Consider the following 19,728-nt stretch of genomic DNA (forward strand, 5'->3'; position numbering starts at 1 on the left):
TCCTTAAGGGAAAAAAACTAATGCTCTCACGTTTTTTAATCCCATCACGCATTTTACCTCTCAAATTCAGGGTGCCGTTTTTATAATGTTGTCACTTTGATCATATCAACCCAATCTTAAACAGAAATGATCATGATTAATGTGGAACTAGTCAGAAGAAATAGGGGGGGGTTTCTGTGTGCATGGTTGTGTGTGCACGAGTGTGTTTGTCTGTCCACAGAAACACATATACTTGTATCTCTATCCTTATGGGGGCCTCTCGTTGACATAAGGCCTTCCCCAGCCTCTCTTCCGCAACTTAACCATCTTAAACAAATGGATAACCTTAACCAAACCCCTTCACCAAACTTAAGCCCAAATTTAATGACCCACTTATTTTGAATTCCTCACCCTCAAATTGCTGCTTAACCTAGTCAAGACCGGCAAAAATGTCCCCACAAAGCAGGTCCTCACAAGTAGGTGTGAGTGTGTATCAGATGTGCATTTTCTTTCCAAACACCAATATGTTACTGCAGTTCATTTTGGATCTTCATTTCCCTTTTGGACTGAGGCAAGTGAAGAAAATATTTACTGCCACAGGGTGTTTTTTAGGGCTTGAAGGCAGAGTCTGGGCCAACCCAATAGAAGATACTTATTATCTTAAAAATCTTTCTTTCACGTCTTCATAAAATGGACGCTATTACAATAGGCACCCGAACATGTGTCTTCTTACGTTAGACACCACGCATCTGTTGAATGCTGAACACCCTCCACTGGGTTCAGAAAATGATGATCATTTGATTGTGCAACATTGTCACTTACAGGAAAACTGCTATCCATCACGACAGTCCCAATCAGCTTCTTCCCCGCAAGCTATGATCATTTAGACTGGTACAGCGACTGCACACACACAGAAAGCATCAAGTCTGAGACCAAACATCACTTTCTATAGACGCACGGTGCTGTCGTGTGCACTAGTGTTTTCTCAAGTTGCCAGGTAGCCCCCCGACACCTGAGTTATGGAAGGCACAGCACAGAAAGAATCACGTTCAAAGAATGTAACATTGGAGAGAAACAAAGGAAACAAAGGTGGATTTTGCTAATGCAGCCAGATTCGTTCCAGTTCTCCATTGTGCTCTCAAAGAGGCGAGAGGACGTGAAACAGACTCTCTGTTAGATGCTACGCCGTAACAAAGGAGTCCAGCCGAGACACGTCCTGCCATCACGGACTGCTCATCCTGTCCACTGCTCTGAACTGACAGACAGTTTGGTTGTGTTGAGGGCCAATTCATTTTCATAAATTTTTAACAGACAAAAATAATAAATGATTCCAAAGAACACAGATTAGTCATGCATGAACATTCTTATTATTTAGGTATTATTCAGTGAACCATATTGCAGGTGATTTCACAGAGCAAACAAAAATAAAGAAAATCTAAGTTTATAGGGACAAATGCACAAAAGATTTTGTTCTGTGTACTTCAGTGTTTTTGCTCATCACTGGAGGATGCCCACCTGATGTTTATCATTCTGGTATCATATATATATATATATATATATATATATGGACAGCTGGGAAACTATAAAACCCATCTGTTTTACACTAAAATCTGAGCAGTAGTTATGGCTAGTTAAATCATTGGTGAGTTTGGATGGATAGAAAATACAGTTGACAAATCAGAATTTTGCATGACTGGTCAAATGAGCTGATTCACAGATTCTGAGTCTCTTAAATATATCAAATATGTGTCATTTTATCATATATTTCTCAGCACTTTCTCCCGCATGGAAGAACCCTTATTCCAATATTATTTAAGCAGTCATGACTGATGTGGCTTATTAAGCTTTTATCTCACCACTGACAGTCCGGACACTAAAGGTCTGGGCTGTGGAATTTACAGCATGTCCTCTCAGGGGCAATTTTACTTAAGTGCTATTGATTCTGAGGCTCTGGGATGATTCAGCACATGTTGCTTAATGTAACAGTTCTGAGTATTTGCATGTGAGTGAAGGTTAACATCTCCTTTTCCGAAGACATGCGCATGAACTTGTGGACTGTGTGTGCGCTTGCATAGTTCCTGTGGGTTGATGAATGTTCCTAGATCTCTGCAGTCCAGTGGGATAGATAGAGAGGATGAGTCATGGATCAGTGGGGCAGAAGGCACACTCCCGTTCCTTCTGTATATATCCGGGGGAATAAAACCTGAGCCAGGAACGAGGAGGAAGAAGAATGGCTAAAACATGTTTTGCTTTATAAGATAGATGAATACAACTCTCAAGATTGTTTGTAGCGAGGTTCAAAAGATTTTCTGTTACCTTGTAGCAGTCGTTCCTGCCGCCAAGTGTTGGTCGGTGCACATGTTCACAAGGACGAAGCTGCAGACTTTATCATCATGACTCACTGCCTCTGCTGCCATCACCACCCATTTCACTGAAATGTCTTCAGTAAGTGGAAGGACACAAAACATGTATGAGTGTAAAACTTTGCAGATATTCCGTTCCACATTCCATATACTATTGGCACAGTCAAGGAGCTGCTTATTATTTGTCTCTACAGATCTGCCAACATTCTGTGAGTGCTGCTGCTGCTACACATCCATTCCTGGCTCATGTAGTCTGGTCTATTAATGTCGCTGTTGGATTGGAAAACTAGTCTGAACGGAAACCGACATCAACGTCCCTTGTAATTATGAAGGCTCATTTTAACAGTACAATTCTCTGTGTTAGCTTCAAAATATATAAATGATCCTTCTTCCCCACCGACTCACAATGCAGGGGTCTGACACATGTTCTATTGGGTCTGAACTAGCTTACAATCCCTGTAGACAGCAGCAAGGAAAGCAGTTGTCTAAGTCAGTGATTCTTAACCCACAGGGCCAGGGCTCATAGTTGGGTCACAAGCGCCCCCTAGAGGGCTGCTAAAAGTTTTTTGTTTTACGTCTTTGGGCCATGAGGGCTGTGAGACACTCAGTTTTAATACACTTGCCACATATGGTGGCAGTAGTTTGTCATTGAATTGACTTGACAGCTGCAAATCTGTGATAGTTAACAATAGAGAAGTTCTTGAAAAGAAAAAATGATAAAGAAAGTGAACAGTAAAAACTGTTCATGAAAGCACTCGTTGAAGCAGTTTTGAAAATTAATTCGAAAAAATTACAAAATAATAATTACTATTAATAATTTTATGACTTTCAATTACACCTTACCTATATCTTCTTTGGAGTTTAAATAAAATATATTATTTTATTGTATTATATTTAGACAGGATTTATTTTATGTATTTTTCTCAACAGTTTGCATCAAGTGTATTTTTTTCTTTTTTTCTTTAGTAATTTTGAGGAATATGACTTGCACCTGATTCTGCTGCTGGTTGGACTTTTAGATGATAAATAGATAATTTCACAGGGATTCGGATTGTTCACGTGTAAGTAGATTAAATATGGTTATTGATCACAAATTAAATCAAGAGTAATGAATCCTTTCTATTACTTGAATGGGCCCCGGGTCCATTTGTTCTGAGAAAGGTGGGCTCCGAGATCAAAAAGGTTAAGAACCCCTGGTCTAAGTAAAGGATACTGCACAGTAAGTGCTTAACTGATGGGTCGAAATGATCAGATGCACTGACACTGATGCAGGAGTCACAGAATTATGGTCCGATGAAAGGCGTGGATGTGTTTGCCTGCTTGTTCGTGACGACATGACAGTTCATGGCTTCCTCCGTTGCTTGGTTGGAGACCACAGAGAAACACCTGTCAGAGTGAAACAGTTTCACATTAGGCATTGAACGTCACACGATTTTTTTAACATTGGAAAACAAGAAAATTCAGAAAGACCTGATGAATCCAGACAGGCCAACAACAGGAACTATTTCATCAGTGCCACCACAAAACACTGAAATGCACTATTTCTCATCCAGTCCCAGTCACTACCAATCTGTTTTTCACTTCTGATTGGTTGCCGGAGTCTGTACCAGCAACACAGTGCAAGATGTGGGGTGGCCGGTTGCCTGTCCTTTGCAATGTGGCCTAGAAGAGTTTTAAATTTGTGCTCCAAATTGTGCAATAAAAATATTATCATCCCTCAAGCAAAGGTGATGTATATGTTAACAAAGCTCCCAAAAACTAAAAGATGTAAAGGGAGACTGATTTTGTACTTTATATAAACTATTCCCTGTAAAAGAGGAGCCTTTTATTGACACAAATAAAGGATGTTTTGTTTGGCCCGTGATTCAGGCTGTGTAGAATCACATGATTGAGTTTGACTCTCATTTGGTTTTGAGAAGATCCCATTTGATGTGGAAGAGGTTGTACTTACACAAACCGGTCAGTGTCCAGATTTAGATCAGAGAACTTTGATCTAAGACTTGTTTCTCCTTTGTTACGAATGGCTTCTTCAGTGGCTGCGCCCTGAAAGTCCTGTTTTTTTTTTGCAATTCTTTTTCAAAAAGAGGTAGTTGAACTGATCATTAATATGCATGTCAATGTTGAGTTGATCATCAACAAATGGATCCTGAGAGGCTGCTGCAGCAAAACACTTCAGTGGGGACGCTGATTAATTTAACCCTCTTCATTGTTGGAGCTGAGGGCGTTTTCTTGAAAACTTCAGAGTGCTGGTGAATGATTTAATAGCAGTGGCATCCTGCTGAGGATTGAGTGTTTGTTTTCTGACAATTCAGCACTGACGATATCAGGGGAGCCGAGTAAGACTCTTATTAAAAGACTATTATAATGATGGACTGTTCATTACAATTATTCAGCCTTTCATCAATGCTGCGCATCTGCAGAAGGAGCATATGCAATTGGGACACATTTAAATAGAAACTTTGTTGGCTTGCATAACATGTTACTCTCACAACAACAAGTAAACTGCGCCACATATTTAACTGAAGAGACATCTATGGATGTCGGTTCCATTTTAAATAGTTAATAATATTATTCTATGCTGTTTCCAACACATTCGCTCAAGTTGGTCTTACAGCAGGAATCGATGTGTGACACTCAAAGCCAAGTAAACAAACACAACGGTGGATTTAATCACATCCTTTCATGGCTGCGCTGGTTTACTTGCTGTTGTTGGATAACCTTCAGGTTCACCGTCACTCTCTGCAGAGCTGATTAAAACGGATGTGACAGATAACAGATGGCCTCTCTTTCCAGCCATCCTTCCATTGTGGAATCGAATTGGGCCTTTATTAAACCGCCATTCAGGAGTGCTTTCTTTGTGTGCTAGGATGACATCGCACCACTGTGCACAAGACACATCCTATGTTATAAGTTTCATTCCCACAAAAAAATACAGGAGTCCATCACAAAAGGAAGAAAAATATGGCCACTAACCAAAAGAAGATAAAGCAATAATGGCATTGTCAAACAATCATAAATAAATAAATCAAATCAGCCTTAGGGTTGCTATGTATTATTTCAATTACTTGAAAAAGAAGCTACAAAATGTATGTTATGCCCTGTTACACCGTTTTTCAACCACCAACTATACTAATCACTTTATATACTGTATATTTGGACTCATATTTCCAGTTGAGACAGCTGGGAACCAGTGTCTGCTACTGAGTATCTAGTACTAGTGAAACAGTAAAATAGGCTCAGTGTGTAAAATCATGTTGTATCGGTGCCTAGTTTATCCCCAATCCAGAGTCCAGATCCTGGTTGAGATCCGTTATCCAGGTTTTCTCCAGTTGCAGCATTTGAGTGGGGGTGTGTCTGCACTGCAGAGGGAGGCAGAGAGAGGTAGACTGATGCAGAGAGAGACAGAGAGAGAGGAGGGGGCCACGCACTATTGACTGGTGTTCAGTGAGCCAAACACAGAAGAGGAGGAGAAGAAGCCGGTTTTTCCAAGAAACTGCATCATCACTGTCAATAACTTCACATAGGTAACTGTACATTGTGTTTGTGTTGCATGTACTGAGGCTGAAACCAAGGGACAAGGATGTCAGTAGCTGTGCTGCATTTCTGAACTTGCTGTGCCATGAGTTTTTAAAGGAGAAATGTTGATGTTTAGTTGATGTTCACCTCTGTATCACTGGATTGTAGGTGACTGCTGCTGCCTCAGATCAATTGTGAGGTGATTTTGTTTTGTGAGTTTATCCATATGGCAAACGTAGCTACAGGTTCTCTTCTTGTATTTATTGCATCAGGCTTAACCTCAGTGGCCAGTGGTTGTTCCAATAACTGGGTAAAACTTAAGGGGGATTGGCTGACAGACAAACGTGTGAATCTGTTTTGTTTTGTTTAGTTGCAACAATGGATGTGGATGGTTATTATTCACCAGCTTTCATGTGCCTTCAAGGTGTCAGCCTCGATTTGTTTCCACGGCGACTGCTTTTGATCCGTTCATCTGTCCCCCCCAGTGCCACCATCCTTTTTCTGCTGTTGTTTGATTCATGTTCCGGGGCAGATGTTCTTTTGTGTTTGACTGACTTTCACCTTATTCCCGTCGCTAGACAAGAGAGGAGGCACGGCCACACCACACCCTCCTTGATGCTAATCTAGAACCACCTTTCCTGAAATCTTGCTCCTAGAAGATCACTTGCTCGATACACCTTCCTGCTGCTGCACGTGTGCACGAGGTGTTGCTGGGTGTGGCAAGGGTCACATGTGCCGACACCGCCGTCTAATCATGAGTTTGGTGATGAGATGGTTTCATTAAAGCTGGCTTGATGCATGAGAGTCCAAGTTTTTGTCCAATTGTGATTCGTGCTCGTGTGAAGGGGGAGGGTTTCTCTGTGGATTTGTGTGTCATTGATTTATTCGCTCCTCAGAAGTGGGAACAAGGCAGCAGACGGGATTACAGGCAATAACTGCAGTGTTCACCCCCATGTCGAGGCAGTCCGAGTTATTGCTTATTCATGTATTGCTTGAGTTTTATTGTGAAGTCCAGTCCCTCAACCCCACACCCACCCACTCACTGTGATACATCTTATCAGGTTCATCTTGGGTTCCTCCTGCTTATATTATCCATTTAATCATCACATTGTTGCTTTTTCTTCTTGCACCAGAGCCATCTTCACAGCCTTCATATCTTGGTGCGCTTTAAATATGTTGTCGAGTAAACTGGCCTGAGAACCACATGTTGTTATGTGGCATTCTCAAGCACCCAACAAACACATTGTCAAGATCAAAAATGCTTGTCAGTCAAGCTTGAGTGTTAGGCTTTCAGTTAGTTGTTTCTCTTAAGACTGAAATGTACTGTAATATGTAGTCGTCATTTCTACCTGGTATTTATTTGAAAACTTTGAAACTTTTTTAGTATATTTGTGTTCTCCCTCAGCATTTATTTTTATTTTTATTTTTATTTTTATTTTTATTTTTATTTTTATTTTTATTTTTATTTTTATTTTTATTTTTATTTTTATATCTCAGAAACAGGTTTGTTCCATGACTCCTCCACCAGTGTAGAATGCTAGGTTTTTCATTAAAAGTTGTAGCTCTCATTACTGCGATCAACCTTCCAAAAACAACTGTGTCATGTGTTCAGCTCAGCCATCGTCCCAGCTTCACAGACATCCCAACAGACTTGTTAATATTCACGTTGCAGCCCTTGTGCTGATCAACACATGCTGGGCAATACAGGACACACAACTGGAATATTGAGTATTTATTTAAGTGTTGCCATTAGTATTCTGCTCGATGCCTGGCTTTGTCTACTGCGTGGCTCCACCTGCTCTCTACTCACCCACACATGATGCAAATTCACAGCCATTTTCATGCACACAGTCCTGATTTGCAGCAGATATGTCTGCTTGTGATGTGGGTGTTGCTCGACAATGTATTGAGCAGGAGACACGAAAAACATGCTGCTTATGTCACACATAATAGAAGCGTGGTGGGTCGCTAGGTCCGATGATTCACATGCAGAACGCTTCGTTCCATTCCAGGACTGTGATCAATAATGTGCAGAGCTGCACTTGGGGAAAAACATACCCCGGTGCTCAGCTTCTCTTCCAAAAAATAAACATGTCTAAATTGTGGTTTGCAGGTTCAAATATTTGAATCAGCACTTTAAAATAGATGTTGAACGGCTCATTTGGTGGTAGTGCTGCACCGCTGTGTGGGGCGAACACTACATGCGCTGGCATGGGTTTCCTCCGAACACGCTGGTTTCATCCCACGGTGGATGACTATACAGCAGACAGGTCAAACTGAAGGGCTGCTGTGCATGCAGTTTTTGTTCCAACTCATAAAGAGTGCACAGTTTACCCCACCAGCTGTCTAAGGACTGTGGGACCATTGGGCATCTGTGCTCTATATTGTCTGTCTGTATCAATCTGTGAGTTTTTTTCTCTGTGTGAGGTGTTAAACTGGAATAGGCTCCAGAGGAAATAGGGTTAATCATAACAATGGTCAAGACAATTTTGTAAAACTACAGAGGAATGATTAAAACCTGTTTATATTAAAGAAGACACCATGTTTTTAACGGAAATGGACTTAAAATGGGATGACAATGGTTTGTAATTGACACATCGCCTCTGTCTTTCCTCAGAAACGGGACACATAGATCCTGTGCTGATAGATCGCTATAACTTTCCTGGTTTCATCGGCTGCCTGTCCCGGGTGGAGTTCAACGGAATTGCCCCCCTCAAGGCCGCGCTGCGAAACAAGACTCAGAAACTAACAGCGGGCGAGACAGAAACACATTCGGCCGCATCCTCACCAGTGTCCTTCCAGGGTAAACTGGTGCATTCCAACTGTGGGTCGTCGCCTCTCACCATTCCTCCAATGTCGGCTGCTACAGACCCTTGGCGTCTGGACAACGCAGGTGAGCACCATCAGATGAGAAGGTCCCCTTCATGCGTGGCTTTAAATGTGCTTTCTAGCCTGCAGTTTTTTTTCCGGAACTGCTGTTATCTGACATCGATCCAGTCCATCAATCTCAGTTTTTGGTCCCAATGCAAAGTCAGCGTTCCACAGCTCTTCCTCAGCACATTCTATGGATACTGATATATTTATTCACTGTTGTGATGGAGAATGAATATCAGCACTACATATTTTTCCGTCCTGTTCCACTATCCTTAACTGCATGGTCTGTATTCCACCAGACAGCTGACAAATGTAGTCGAGATGATTTGCAACGCAGGTTTCCTTTTTTAACACCTCCTCGTCCGTTTCTGTCTTGAGACATCTGATTAATGCAGACAGGAGCTGCCACTGCGCTTCTCATAATGACGCCGTGTTCTCAACCACGGGGAGGTTTTTCTCCTCTCTCATGTCACCGTAAATAACTTGTTTGGCCAACTTCATTTGACGGCAGGCCTGCTACTAGGATACAAGTGTTGAGTTGATGTGATTATTCCTGCTCCAAGCCGTCTCACTATCTAATGTCTGACATTAAAGTGAAGTTTTAAGGAAAAAAATACATAACATAACATACATAATGTTCAGAGGTATGCTGTAGCTAGCCTTTCTTTATTTAACCATTTTGTTGACAGGTAGGAAAATGTGAATTTAAATTTTCAACAGTGGTTTTCATTTACACTTTATGATCAACTAAACTGTGCAAAAGAGTTCATTTTATTCAATCAGTGCATCTCAAAAAGCACTGATAAGAAGCTCTCTGATCCATCTTGTATGTGATAAAGTTGTTTCACTGTCTTCACTGCAGATGCAGAGTTTCCCTTCAACGAGGAGCGCGTCATTCCTGATGGAGTCAACAGAGACTCAGCCATTATTGGGGGTAAAGATGCAACAATCCAGTCTGCTCTTCCTTTTCTTTGTGTTTTCTGTGAGAATTAGAAGTGAATACTAAAAGCGTCCAAGCAATATTTTTGCTCCAACTACTAACATGTATTTGTACCATGGACGACTCTCTTAACATAAAAAAATGTTGGTTTTTTTTGGTTGTTTTTTTCGTCTCCAGGGATCATCGCCGTGGTGATCTTCACCATCTTGTGTACTCTGGTGTTCCTGATTCGCTACATGTTCCGTCACAAAGGCACGTACCACACAAATGAGGCTAAAGGTCAGGGGGAGTCCGCTGCAGAGTCAGCGGACACGGCCATCATCGGTGCAGAAAACCCAGAAACCATCGAGGAATCAAAGAAGGAGTGGTTCATCTAGGAGCCGGCACCTTGACTTCAGACACGAAATTGATCTTCAGGTCACGAGTTGCCACAGCGCCAGGGATGTTTTAATATAAAGACCAGCCAGAGGAGGAACCTGGAAAGGTCATGGAACTGGACAATGATTTCCTTGAGAAGTCAAAGACATGTACATTGTTCTTTATTATATAAGTTTGTTTTGATTTTTATATATATCCAGAGAAGAGAGGATGGACTGAAAATGTATATACTGACGGGCTTGTCCTTCTTTGTTGTGGAAGGTCTCAGCCGTTTGCAGAAGTTTATGAGTAATTATATTACTGGGTAGCTCAGACTCCACCCAACAGTCTGTTGTGCTTCATTTGATTTTTGTAACAAAACTCTAATGTCAAAAATGATCAGATCATTACGCCAAACTGGTTTAATCTATTGTTAATATTGTGTTTGCATCATGTCGCTGCATCCATGCAGGAAGTGGAACCTGATGTCCAGAGTTTATTTGTAAATATATTTTCTGTTGTTTTTTTTTTTCCTTCCCAAAGATTTTTGTTCAGATGATGAAAAAAATATTGATCCGTCACAGATCTATATCGCCCTGATACATGTATGAAAGTTTTATGTTGAGCTATCACGGTGTTTTGAGAGGTTTGATATCACTAGAAATGATTGTTGTTGAAATCTCATGGCAGCTTTTTTTCTTGGCTTGAATCAGGTTTGCATAAAAGTATTAATATATTTGCCAAACACATGAGTCTTAAATCATCCTGTAAATCAACTTGAGGGCTTGTGTGTGGGCACTGATACAGACTAGGTTTTATGAGACATTCAGATTAAATCATGACGTGCAGCAAGGCATTGGAAAAGTTTAACCTGTACTGAGGAACAATAATATTTGGTTGCTGTGCCTTCTTGTCTCTTCTTACTTAAACAGAATTGTGTGAAGAATTGATCTGCTTGTGCAACAGTGCAGGAGTCAAGCAATTGTTTCCCTTTTCCACTCGAACAAAGTCTTGTTTACAGGGCTTGTGCAGCAACATTTAGTGTCAAAATTTCAACGGAGGTCAAAACAATCACCCAAAGAAGCATTCTGAAGTCTCGTATCAGGTGTCTGTACGAGACTGAAGTAAAGAAGTGGATCATCAGGAATTCATTTTACAGTCCATTTCTCTTTCGATGGGGATCAACGTTCTATTAGCATATTAAAGCTTAACTTTCAAAGCCTCTGCAGCCACTTCTGACACAAAACCCCGAACGTTCTCCAGAGAATTTCCAGCTGACTATCATGAAAAGCAGATCCAGAGAGTGACAGTACTTTTGACTTTTATGAAAGAGGACAAATCGAAGTGCAGAATGTGGGTCATCACGCACCTGGAAGCTGGTTCTGTCCTAAGTATTGAGTTCTTATATGAGCTAGCTTTTACATTTCAGCATTGTCAACTGAGTCAGCCGTTCCAAGTGCTGCTGTTGAATGAACACAGAAACCTAACCTTGCGGTGCTAGCTAATCAAATGCCTGAAGAGAGAAGCCAGTCTACCCCCCTTCTACGCCCCTCCTTCGGCCACCTACTCGAACTTTACTGACAGACAGCGAAACCTAATATGACACCAGTATGCGAAATAGTGAAAGGAAAACGAGGATGCCTGGTCAGCCCATATCTTACTGTATCATATCTACTGGTTGTTTCCTCTTGCATCAAAGATCTTATCCTCCAGGTAGCTATCATTTTGATGGTGGGAAACAGTTAATGTTGATGGTGTCACATGTGAATTTTGCCTTCGTGTTTGTCAACGAACGAATGCCGTAAAACATGACTTTTTCCCCAACGAGACGCCTGATCAAGTCATGATCTAACAAACCTGTTCCTTCATGGCCTCTTGGTGCCATATTTAGTGTGAGAGTGGAGAGCAGATGGTACAATCTTGTGCCTTGTGTCTTTACATCACAAACAAAAACATCAGTCACCAGTGATGCTGCTCTCACTGAACCCAAACACTACGCTGAACAGAACCACAATAGTCGTCTGGTGAGCCTCTAAAGGTCAGACAGTTCTCTTTTTAAGGCTGTATGTTGACTGTTGAGAGGATTATTATGACTGTAAATATGACTCTCCTGGAGAGTCGATCTATTGTAGCATCTGGGTTTGCACTCTGTCTGAGATGAGGTTTCCCCACAGTCTGGCTGCTGTTCTGTGATCTTAAGTTTGATTTGCTCCTGAAATGTTTCACAATAATCCAACCGTCATCGACCTCCGCCATCCTACCACCGGTGTCATTGCTGTTCATTTGAACAAGGCTGTTTCAGGACAGGATCATTTCAGCTGCTAAATGTTCTGTTCTAACATGAATTTGCTTGTTTCCTCGTATGTGTGGTCGGACGCTTACACGGCAGCCTTTATAACATGTATAAGCTCTGTGAAGAAAAGTCTTGACTGGACTGTATTTTCCATTTTCTAACTGTATTGCTTAAAACTCAAGCAAAAGTACTCTATCAGCCCTCAATGTGGTTTAACTTTTGGTGTTGGAATTATTAACTGAGTTACCATAATCCAATTGTTTTTGCGTTCAGTTCAATTGAGTCCAATAAACTATTGTTTGATCTCTAATTGTATTTTGCATTAGTGTTTTTTCTCTTTACTATATTCAGCATCATCAAAGTCCAACCTTTAATATAATAAAAAATATAATTAAGAATGTAGAATGTTTTTTTTTTCCAACAGTACATTCTGGCTCCAAAAGTATTTTGTTGTGTCTCTCCATCTCATGCCACGAATTAAAAAAAGAAAACATTTGACAACCGTTTTCTATTAAATGTATTTTTAATACTCTTATGATTTACCATCAGCAACACAAGTATGTCATACAAAAAGTACAAAACAGTCTTTTGTCATCCATTTCTTCTTCCCACTGTTCAGTGGCCTGCAGTTTTTGGTCAGAGAGGTTTGAACCCAGTTTGATGGTCCAGGTGAGTAAGCAGCAAGAATTTGATGCCCCAGCGTCTTGTCTACATTGCTCTTCAGTGCAGTAGTTGAAAGGAATTGAAGTTTTCTCAAGTGAAGTCTTGACGCTTCAGGCATCTGGACACTCACCTGTGAAAGACAAGACACTTGTCAGAGAAAGTTGGCATAAAATATCCAGGCTATTTGGCAAAAGACTGACTCACCAGTAAACGGCAGTATGGCGATGTTCTCAGGATTGATACCTGCATCTGTGGAGAGCTTAGTGAACTTCTCCTGAATGTCAGCGCTGGGCTCTGGAGTACGTGCTGCGAAGACAAACATGAACTTCAAAATCTCTTCACTGAGCTTAGTTCTGAAGGATAACCAGTCACACTCACAGTAAAGGTTGGTGAGGACATCAGAGACACCGTCTCTGGTCTTGATGGTGGAGATCAGAGCGTACTGGTCATACACGACGTCCACAATGCTCATGTCATTGTCATTGTTCCAAACTAGTGGAGAATACACACAGAGAAGAGTTAGTTAGAATGAATTAGAAATCCTTCCTCGGAACTGAGGATTGTGGACTCACCCTGGCTGAAGAAAGTGAAGCGTCCAGGAGTCTCTGTTTTATTGGCCAGCTGGGTCATTCTCCAGCAGGAATCATCAGCCCTGCAGAGCAGAATACAAAGTTACTTCGTCTAGTGGCATATTTAACATCTTTACATCACCATTCAACACATTAAACTGCACAGCAGTATCTTTTTTAATTAATATGGTTTTATGCATTTCAGACTCACTTGGGATTTGAGTAGGAGAGGTCCATGTGTCCATCGTCCGTGTTCTTGATCATCACCACTCCCGTCTTCATCTTATCTTTGTGGTTAACAAACCAGGCAGCATTGGTGGCAAAACCAGGCGTGTACCACTTGCCGGCCATCTGAGAGAAGTGGGCGAAGATATTATACATTCCACCATTTATTGAAGCTTATTTCAGGGCAACTTCTCACATTTGTTCTGGTCAGTCACCTTTCTTCCTTTCCTTTCTTGTCAAATTTAAATTCAGATGGTAAATCAATCTCACCTTCTCCAGACTGAAGTCCGCCACCGGGGCGGCACATGTGGCCAGGACGCAGAGCAGAGCTGCCATCAGTCTCAGCAGAGTCTTCATCTTGCTTGTCCTCTTCTCGCTGAGTTCAGCTTCTCTGGGGTGAAGTGAAGATGTGGTGAGGAGACATACAGCAGACTCACCTTATATCTCCCAAAAGCTTTGGCTCCCCACCCTCTCTCCGCTTGACTCCTCCTCTACTCTGCATATCAAAAAAAGTTTGGCATGCAAATCAGCACTGTTACACAAGTGGCACATGTATAGGGGGGGAGGAGGGTGAAGACAAGAAAGAACCAAAACGCTGGTTATGGTGGCTATCAGAACTCGATGAAACAGTAGTTTCAATAGAAAAATGTAAAAAATATATAATATTTTCGATATTTAAAATCAATATAAAAAATCATGTGTCAAACTCGAGGCCCGAGGTCCAACTATGGCCAAGTCATTTTTCATGGCCTGTGAAAGCAGGACAACTGCATCTTCCACGACCACTGGAGATGTTTGAGCTTTGCCATTAATAAATGTTCATAATTCATGTGGAAACTTCCAAGGCCTGTTTGAGAACCAGATGAGAAAACTAATGAGCTCTGAATGAAACACCAGGAAAACAATCATGTATATTGCCTATTTGAGAAGAAGGAATCCCTCTTGAATCTTCACTCTGCTGCAACACAACCACTGCACTCACTGCGATGAGCAGTATGAGGATGCAGGGGGTCCTGTATTTCTATGACCTGCGTGTATACAATTTACATTTACAAGACAGCGCATCAAGAGAGGACGCAGAACTTGCACACATTTCCTGATAACACATGGTTTAAAACTTGCTAAGTGTTTCATAGGTTTCGTAAAATTCTGTCTGGGCAGGTTAACCTGGCTGTGTGGACGTAACTTGAGTGAACCCAGGAATGTTATCTGGTGGCCTTAAGAGTTGATCAGGTGATTCGTCTTTTGTTTGAAGTGAGACAAGAGTGGACCTGCGGCTTGTTCCTGAGGTAACACACACAGACAAATGAGGTAAATTTGTTTTGTAACCAACCTCCTTCACCCCCTTACAAGGCTGAGCATCTGGAATTTATCACAACGTCCCCCTCCACCCGAGCTAGTCTCTCTCTCACACACACACACACACACAAAGTCATGTAACAAATGCTTACTACTGTTTAGATACAAATATCGCCTTGTTTTCTGCAGTCGTTAAGCCCATCACGGTCGACACACACTCATGCATGAGAGTAGCATTACTTTATTGCTGCAAATGTTTACATCTTGTTTTGTAATCTCACACATGAACTCCTTCAAACACCTGAGCAAGTTGGTGCATGCTCCTCAACATGTGGGAATACAGTCTGCAAAAGAAAAAAAAAACAGTTATATATTGGATAACATGTTGACAGCAATTAAATAACTTCTTACACAAGATGAAGACAACACATGCGCAGCACTCAGCAGTCAATGTGACATTTTCTTGGGGGAAACTCAAAACAGAAGGTGATTGGTTCCCCCCAAAAAGCTGCTCTCAGCCAATCTCCTCGCGGCTTTGCGATGATATAACAGGCCATGACGGGAAATTAAACTTTTTGTTCTGCTGTCTAAATTGATAATCGTGCCTTAAATTTGACAAACATACAGAAGGCTTATACCGGCACGTGGTCTCCTGATGGCTCGTGAAAGGTAGCTGACACCTGCCTTCTATCAGATGAAGTGACTCTAATGTCAGGCTGACTCCACTTCAGCTGCTCAACGCCTTGACCGAAGCTTTGGCAGCTTTGATCCTTATTACAAAACGGTCGTTGGCAAGCTAGGTCATCTGGGAGCTTAATAATAGTTTCTGATCATCACGTTTGGAACATTACCAATTCCATTGAAGGACAAAACATGTAATTATTTTTATCATTACTTTCAGTTTTTCTCATATTACCTGTTGTGTTTTCTTTCATTTTTGACTATGCATATGTTAAAGAAGATACTGTTAAAATGATAAAAGTTATATAATTTTTTTTTGTGAGGGAAATAGGTCAGTACATTTAAAAAACGTTCCAATCATTATATTATTTTATTTTATCTTATTATACTTTTTATTTTTTTGTGTTATTATGTTGAACCTCTGAAATCAATTATTCAGGCTCACTGAAGGGGAACTGAAGAGTTTTTCACAGCATTGTCTTCCCCGTCCCACCGTTTGGTTTTCAATGATAGGAGATCTACGAGCCGTTGTAGCCAGGGGAGCTTTAGATACATTGAAATGATAGGTAGACTGTTACCTCGACTGTGAATCTGCAGCTGAGTTATGAGGCACTTCGTGCACATGGAATACTGTGGGATCCATATGTCAAGAAGCCTGACAGTGATGATAAAATCTTTCAACGTCCCATATCCAAGACTTTGTCTGCGTCGTCTGTGTCACATCTAATTCTCGACTTTCACCTGCTTATTCCATCTTATTTGTAAACAACCAGTCTTCATGCGGATCAAAATTCCCCTCAGCCTCATTAACCTTCTTTATTACGCACGGTCTTCCCCGAACTGCTTATGTCAACTGCTCAGGTGCAAACTGCTCACAGATGATCTTCATGACCCACTGCTTTAACTGGTTTTCATTAAAATCCACTTACTGATTTTATGGTCCTGGTCCACCTCACCACAGTGACCTGCCGAGAAAGAGAGTGAAAATAGACAAACACTTCTTCATACATAATTGATCCGTGTGGATGCAACAGTGAGTCTGTTGGGAATGAGCTATAACAATATTCCAGTTTCATAACTCTTAAATAAATCATCTATGGCATACACAACATCCATAGCATCTAGTGGATTAATATAATCTTAACATCCATCTTACATAATACCATTGATTCTATTTATTCTCTTTCTCCACAAAGCAGATTTTAAAATAGATTTGTCTACAGCGCATCCAAGTGTTCATGAAAACTACATTTCTCAGCAGAGAATACCAAGAACCTACTGTACGTTGGGAAGGGAAATAGGAAGGCAAGTCCCAAACTTTGCTTCTCCGCCAGCTTCTCAAACTTGGTCAACATTGGCTCCGACAGCTTGTCAACAGTCCGGCCTGAATAAAAGAGCTTTCAAGTCAAACGTGTATGTGGGGAAATACGTGACAGTGCAGTCATGGTGGTGGGCTCACTGTAGAGTTTTGTGGTCATCTTCCCTTGTTTCTGGTAGGAGATGATAGCGTATGAGCTGTAGTCAGTCTCTGCAATCACTATTTCAGTGTTGAGCTCTGGACGGGCTCCTGGGAGGGAGAATGTTGCACAAGATTAGAGATAGTGGGTGAGAGGGGAAAAAAATCACTTTCAAGTGACTGACCTTTGAGTGTCATTCGACCTGGCGTCGGGGTCCGAGTATACATCTGTAAAATCTCCCAGCACTGGTGATTACTGAGGATGTAGACGACACACATGAAGATATTTTTAGTCAAAACGCTCATTTGACGTGCAATTTCACTTCCGTCGCATTTGAACTAAAACCTGTTAATTGTAATGAAATGATAAAGCAGCCCTTATTTGACCATTAAACAGAGATTGATAATGGTTTTGTGGCAACCTGGACCAGCGTTCCAAAGTATCAAAACCAACCAACTGGAACACTTTTCAAATTACAACCTGGATCGTGACTCTCCAGAGTAAATACTTTATTTTGTCGGAGTTTAAACCACAGCAAAGCTGGTTCCTTGTTGTCGAATTGACACGTTCTTTTCTCATTCAGCTCATGTGGCGCTGTTGAAATAATTAACCATACGGTAGCAACACTTTTCAACACAGCATTTAATGTAAAACGAACGCTTACTTGTTTCCGTTACACGGCATTGTAAAAAAAAAAAAAGTTGAGCTGCAACGATAGTGCAATTTTACTCAAGCTGTTATTTTCATTCCTGTTGTCCTGTTAATAAAGTTTTTGACACGTGACGTTGTTGACAGGAAGTTACGTTACATGCGTTACTGAGAATTCACAGGTACAACATAGAACTACACTTGATCAGCAGGCTCTCAAGGTAAATATCGTTTTGTTGTGTATGTTTGAAATAAGTAAAATGCAACGTGGAAAGATATAATCTTTGCACTTCTCACAGTGTATCCATGATTTGCTTGTATAAAGATTAAAGTTTGTGATCGTCGGTATGACTAGTGGACCTATTTTCCTGGCAGTTATGCTACAGGTTTAAGAGTATAATAAATAATAAATATGAGTAAAAAGGTTGTACCCGAAATGGGCCAGCAGGTGTCGTGTTTGCTGCCTTAAAAAACAATAGAGGCATTTGTGTTTGTCCCAACCGAATGATTTTATCTCGTTTTTTTGCCCAACAAGTTCATTTTAATGTATTTTATCGAGTAAGTATGTCTATGTATTGAGCAGCACAAAACATTGATCTGCATCAAAACGTTGATTTCTTGACTCAAAGTGATTTGTGTTAACTATTTGACTCCTGGTGAAAACAATGTGGTCCAAAAATGCACATTAACTAAATTGTAACTAAACTAAAACCTTTGGAGAGTGTTTTTAGCTTTCACCCACAAATCACTGTCCTTAATTCTGTGCATTGGTCTCCTGAATGAATGTGATCCTTTGCTATTTAGCATACTTTCTGTCATAGTTTTTTTCCCCTCAGACACCCTCTGATGCATTGTGTTCATTGTGTTATCATTCCAGGTGTGGGTTTAAAGTTCATGAAGCCTTTTCTTTTCAGTCAGTTATGACCCACATCGTTTGATCTTACTCATGTATGGAAGACAAGAGTAAGTAGATAGGTAGATAGTTTGACACAAACAGGATCAAAGTGCCTCATAAGAGAAGGTGGATTAACTTACTGTCGTGTTTTGGTGCTCACCAGCATAGTCTGGTCTTGAAGTGTGAGTGTCATAACTGTGGGCTCCACTTTGGTTCCATGATTTATCAGGTGAGAACATTTGGAGGCAACGTTCAGCAGATACCAAGTTCCTGTCATCTGGCTCACAAACAGCAACAGTTTAAAAAAAATAAACAGGGTACAATTTGTAATACAATAATAGCAAATTCCCCCGACATATTTTTTGTATTCTCTTCAATGTCTTGCTTTGTTGTGTTATCTTATTATCATATTAAAAGCAAGCAAATCCTTCTATTCTTTGGTTCGGATCAGTCAGTCACTCTTACCTGCTGGATGTTGATGTTCTGTGGCGGTGGGGTCAGGTCAATCGGATCAACCTTAGGCTTCTTACTAGGTCTTCTTTGGGGCCGTGGTCGACTTACCGCTCCACCAACTGCCTCTGTGACACCCCAAAGACACAAAGCCGAAAGGACAGCAACCTTCAGCGCAAAAACCCAGACTCTGGCCATCCTTGGTCGATTTCAATCTTATCGACTTTCTGTCTGCTTTTTGGGGGAATATATACTGGTGTGGTTGAGCTAACAGCAAAGACACAAAAACAGCATAGGCTTCATTGGACAAACAAATTGAGACAGAATGCTTTAGTAAAATATTAACTCCATTTACTGGCAGAGAAGACGCCTTTCTGCAATTACGCAAGTGTTCAGTAGGGGGCAGTGCTTCCTTCTAACGTACATGGTAGAGGAAGTCAGCACTGCAGTGCCTTCTGCAGTAGTTGTATCAGTATCATTACAATGCATGTAAAGGTCAACGGTGTTGCAGTGATTTTA

At 41.0% G+C, this 19,728-nt stretch overlaps 3 protein-coding genes across 7 annotated transcripts in view; 1 reads left to right on the forward strand and 2 right to left on the reverse strand.

Moving 5' to 3' along the window:
• The window catches only part of cntnap2a (contactin associated protein 2a), a 291,628-nt gene extending 279,011 nt beyond the window's left edge, over positions 1–12,617 (forward strand). For all 3 annotated transcript variants that reach the window (XM_053859229.1, XM_053859230.1, XM_053859231.1), the window contains 3 exons: positions 8,476–8,751; positions 9,595–9,666; positions 9,850–12,617. In XM_053859229.1, the coding sequence (XP_053715204.1) occupies positions 8,476–8,751; positions 9,595–9,666; positions 9,850–10,049 (548 nt within the window). In that variant the 3' untranslated portion in view covers positions 10,050–12,617. The remainder of the gene's footprint in view (positions 1–8,475; positions 8,752–9,594; positions 9,667–9,849) is intronic.
• Positions 12,618–12,833: 216 nt separating this feature from the next.
• Positions 12,834–14,248, reverse strand: LOC128756542 (lipocalin-like). The gene is made up of 6 exons (XM_053861167.1): positions 14,050–14,248; positions 13,766–13,905; positions 13,558–13,637; positions 13,364–13,477; positions 13,190–13,291; positions 12,834–13,115 (listed from the first exon to the last, which is right to left on the reverse strand). Exons 1-6 carry the CDS (start codon positions 14,134–14,136, stop codon positions 13,096–13,098), a joined length of 543 nt encoding a protein of 180 aa, XP_053717142.1. The 5' UTR covers positions 14,137–14,248; the 3' UTR covers positions 12,834–13,095.
• On the reverse strand, positions 14,191–19,519 carry c8g (complement component 8, gamma polypeptide). Of its 3 annotated transcripts, none has more exons than XM_053861165.1 (8): positions 19,225–19,519; positions 18,900–19,036; positions 17,401–17,471; positions 17,219–17,326; positions 17,039–17,143; positions 16,689–16,724; positions 15,380–15,422; positions 14,191–14,275 (listed from the first exon to the last, which is right to left on the reverse strand). In XM_053861165.1, the coding sequence occupies exons 1-7, from the start codon at positions 19,405–19,407 to the stop codon at positions 15,403–15,405; spliced, it is 660 nt and encodes a 219-aa protein (XP_053717140.1). In that variant the 5' UTR covers positions 19,408–19,519; the 3' UTR covers positions 14,191–14,275; positions 15,380–15,402. The 3 variants fall into 3 exon arrangements, with proteins under 3 accessions (XP_053717140.1, XP_053717139.1, XP_053717141.1); XM_053861166.1 differs by lacking the exon at positions 14,191–14,275 and adding an exon at positions 14,302–15,063; XM_053861164.1 differs by lacking the exon at positions 14,191–14,275 and having other exon boundaries at positions 14,301–15,422.
• Positions 19,520–19,728: the final 209 nt, after the last annotated feature.

The sequence above is a fragment of the Synchiropus splendidus genome, chromosome 3 (assembly GCF_027744825.2).
Source record: "Synchiropus splendidus isolate RoL2022-P1 chromosome 3, RoL_Sspl_1.0, whole genome shotgun sequence".
Classification (NCBI taxonomy): Eukaryota; Metazoa; Chordata; class Actinopteri; order Syngnathiformes; family Callionymidae; genus Synchiropus; species Synchiropus splendidus.

Coding starts and splice junctions, on each gene's coding strand:
- LOC128756542 (XM_053861167.1), bottom strand. CDS start 14,136: ATGAAGACTCTGCTGAGACTGATGGCAGCTCTGCTCTGCGTCCTGGCC. Junction 13,638..13,765: donor CTCTCCTACTCAAATCCCAA/GTGAGTCTGAAA, acceptor TCTGCTCTGCAG/GGCTGATGATTCCTGCTGGA. Junction 13,292..13,363: donor TGTCCTCACCAACCTTTACT/GTGAGTGTGACT, acceptor TTGTCTTCGCAG/CACGTACTCCAGAGCCCAGC.
- c8g (XM_053861165.1), bottom strand. CDS start 19,407: ATGGCCAGAGTCTGGGTTTTTGCGCTGAAGGTTGCTGTCCTTTCGGCT. Junction 17,472..18,899: donor GTGAGCACCAAAACACGACA/GTAAGTTAATCC, acceptor CTACATCCTCAG/TAATCACCAGTGCTGGGAGA. Junction 16,725..17,038: donor ATTTCCCTTCCCAACGTACA/GTAGGTTCTTGG, acceptor CTTTCTCGGCAG/GTCACTGTGGTGAGGTGGAC.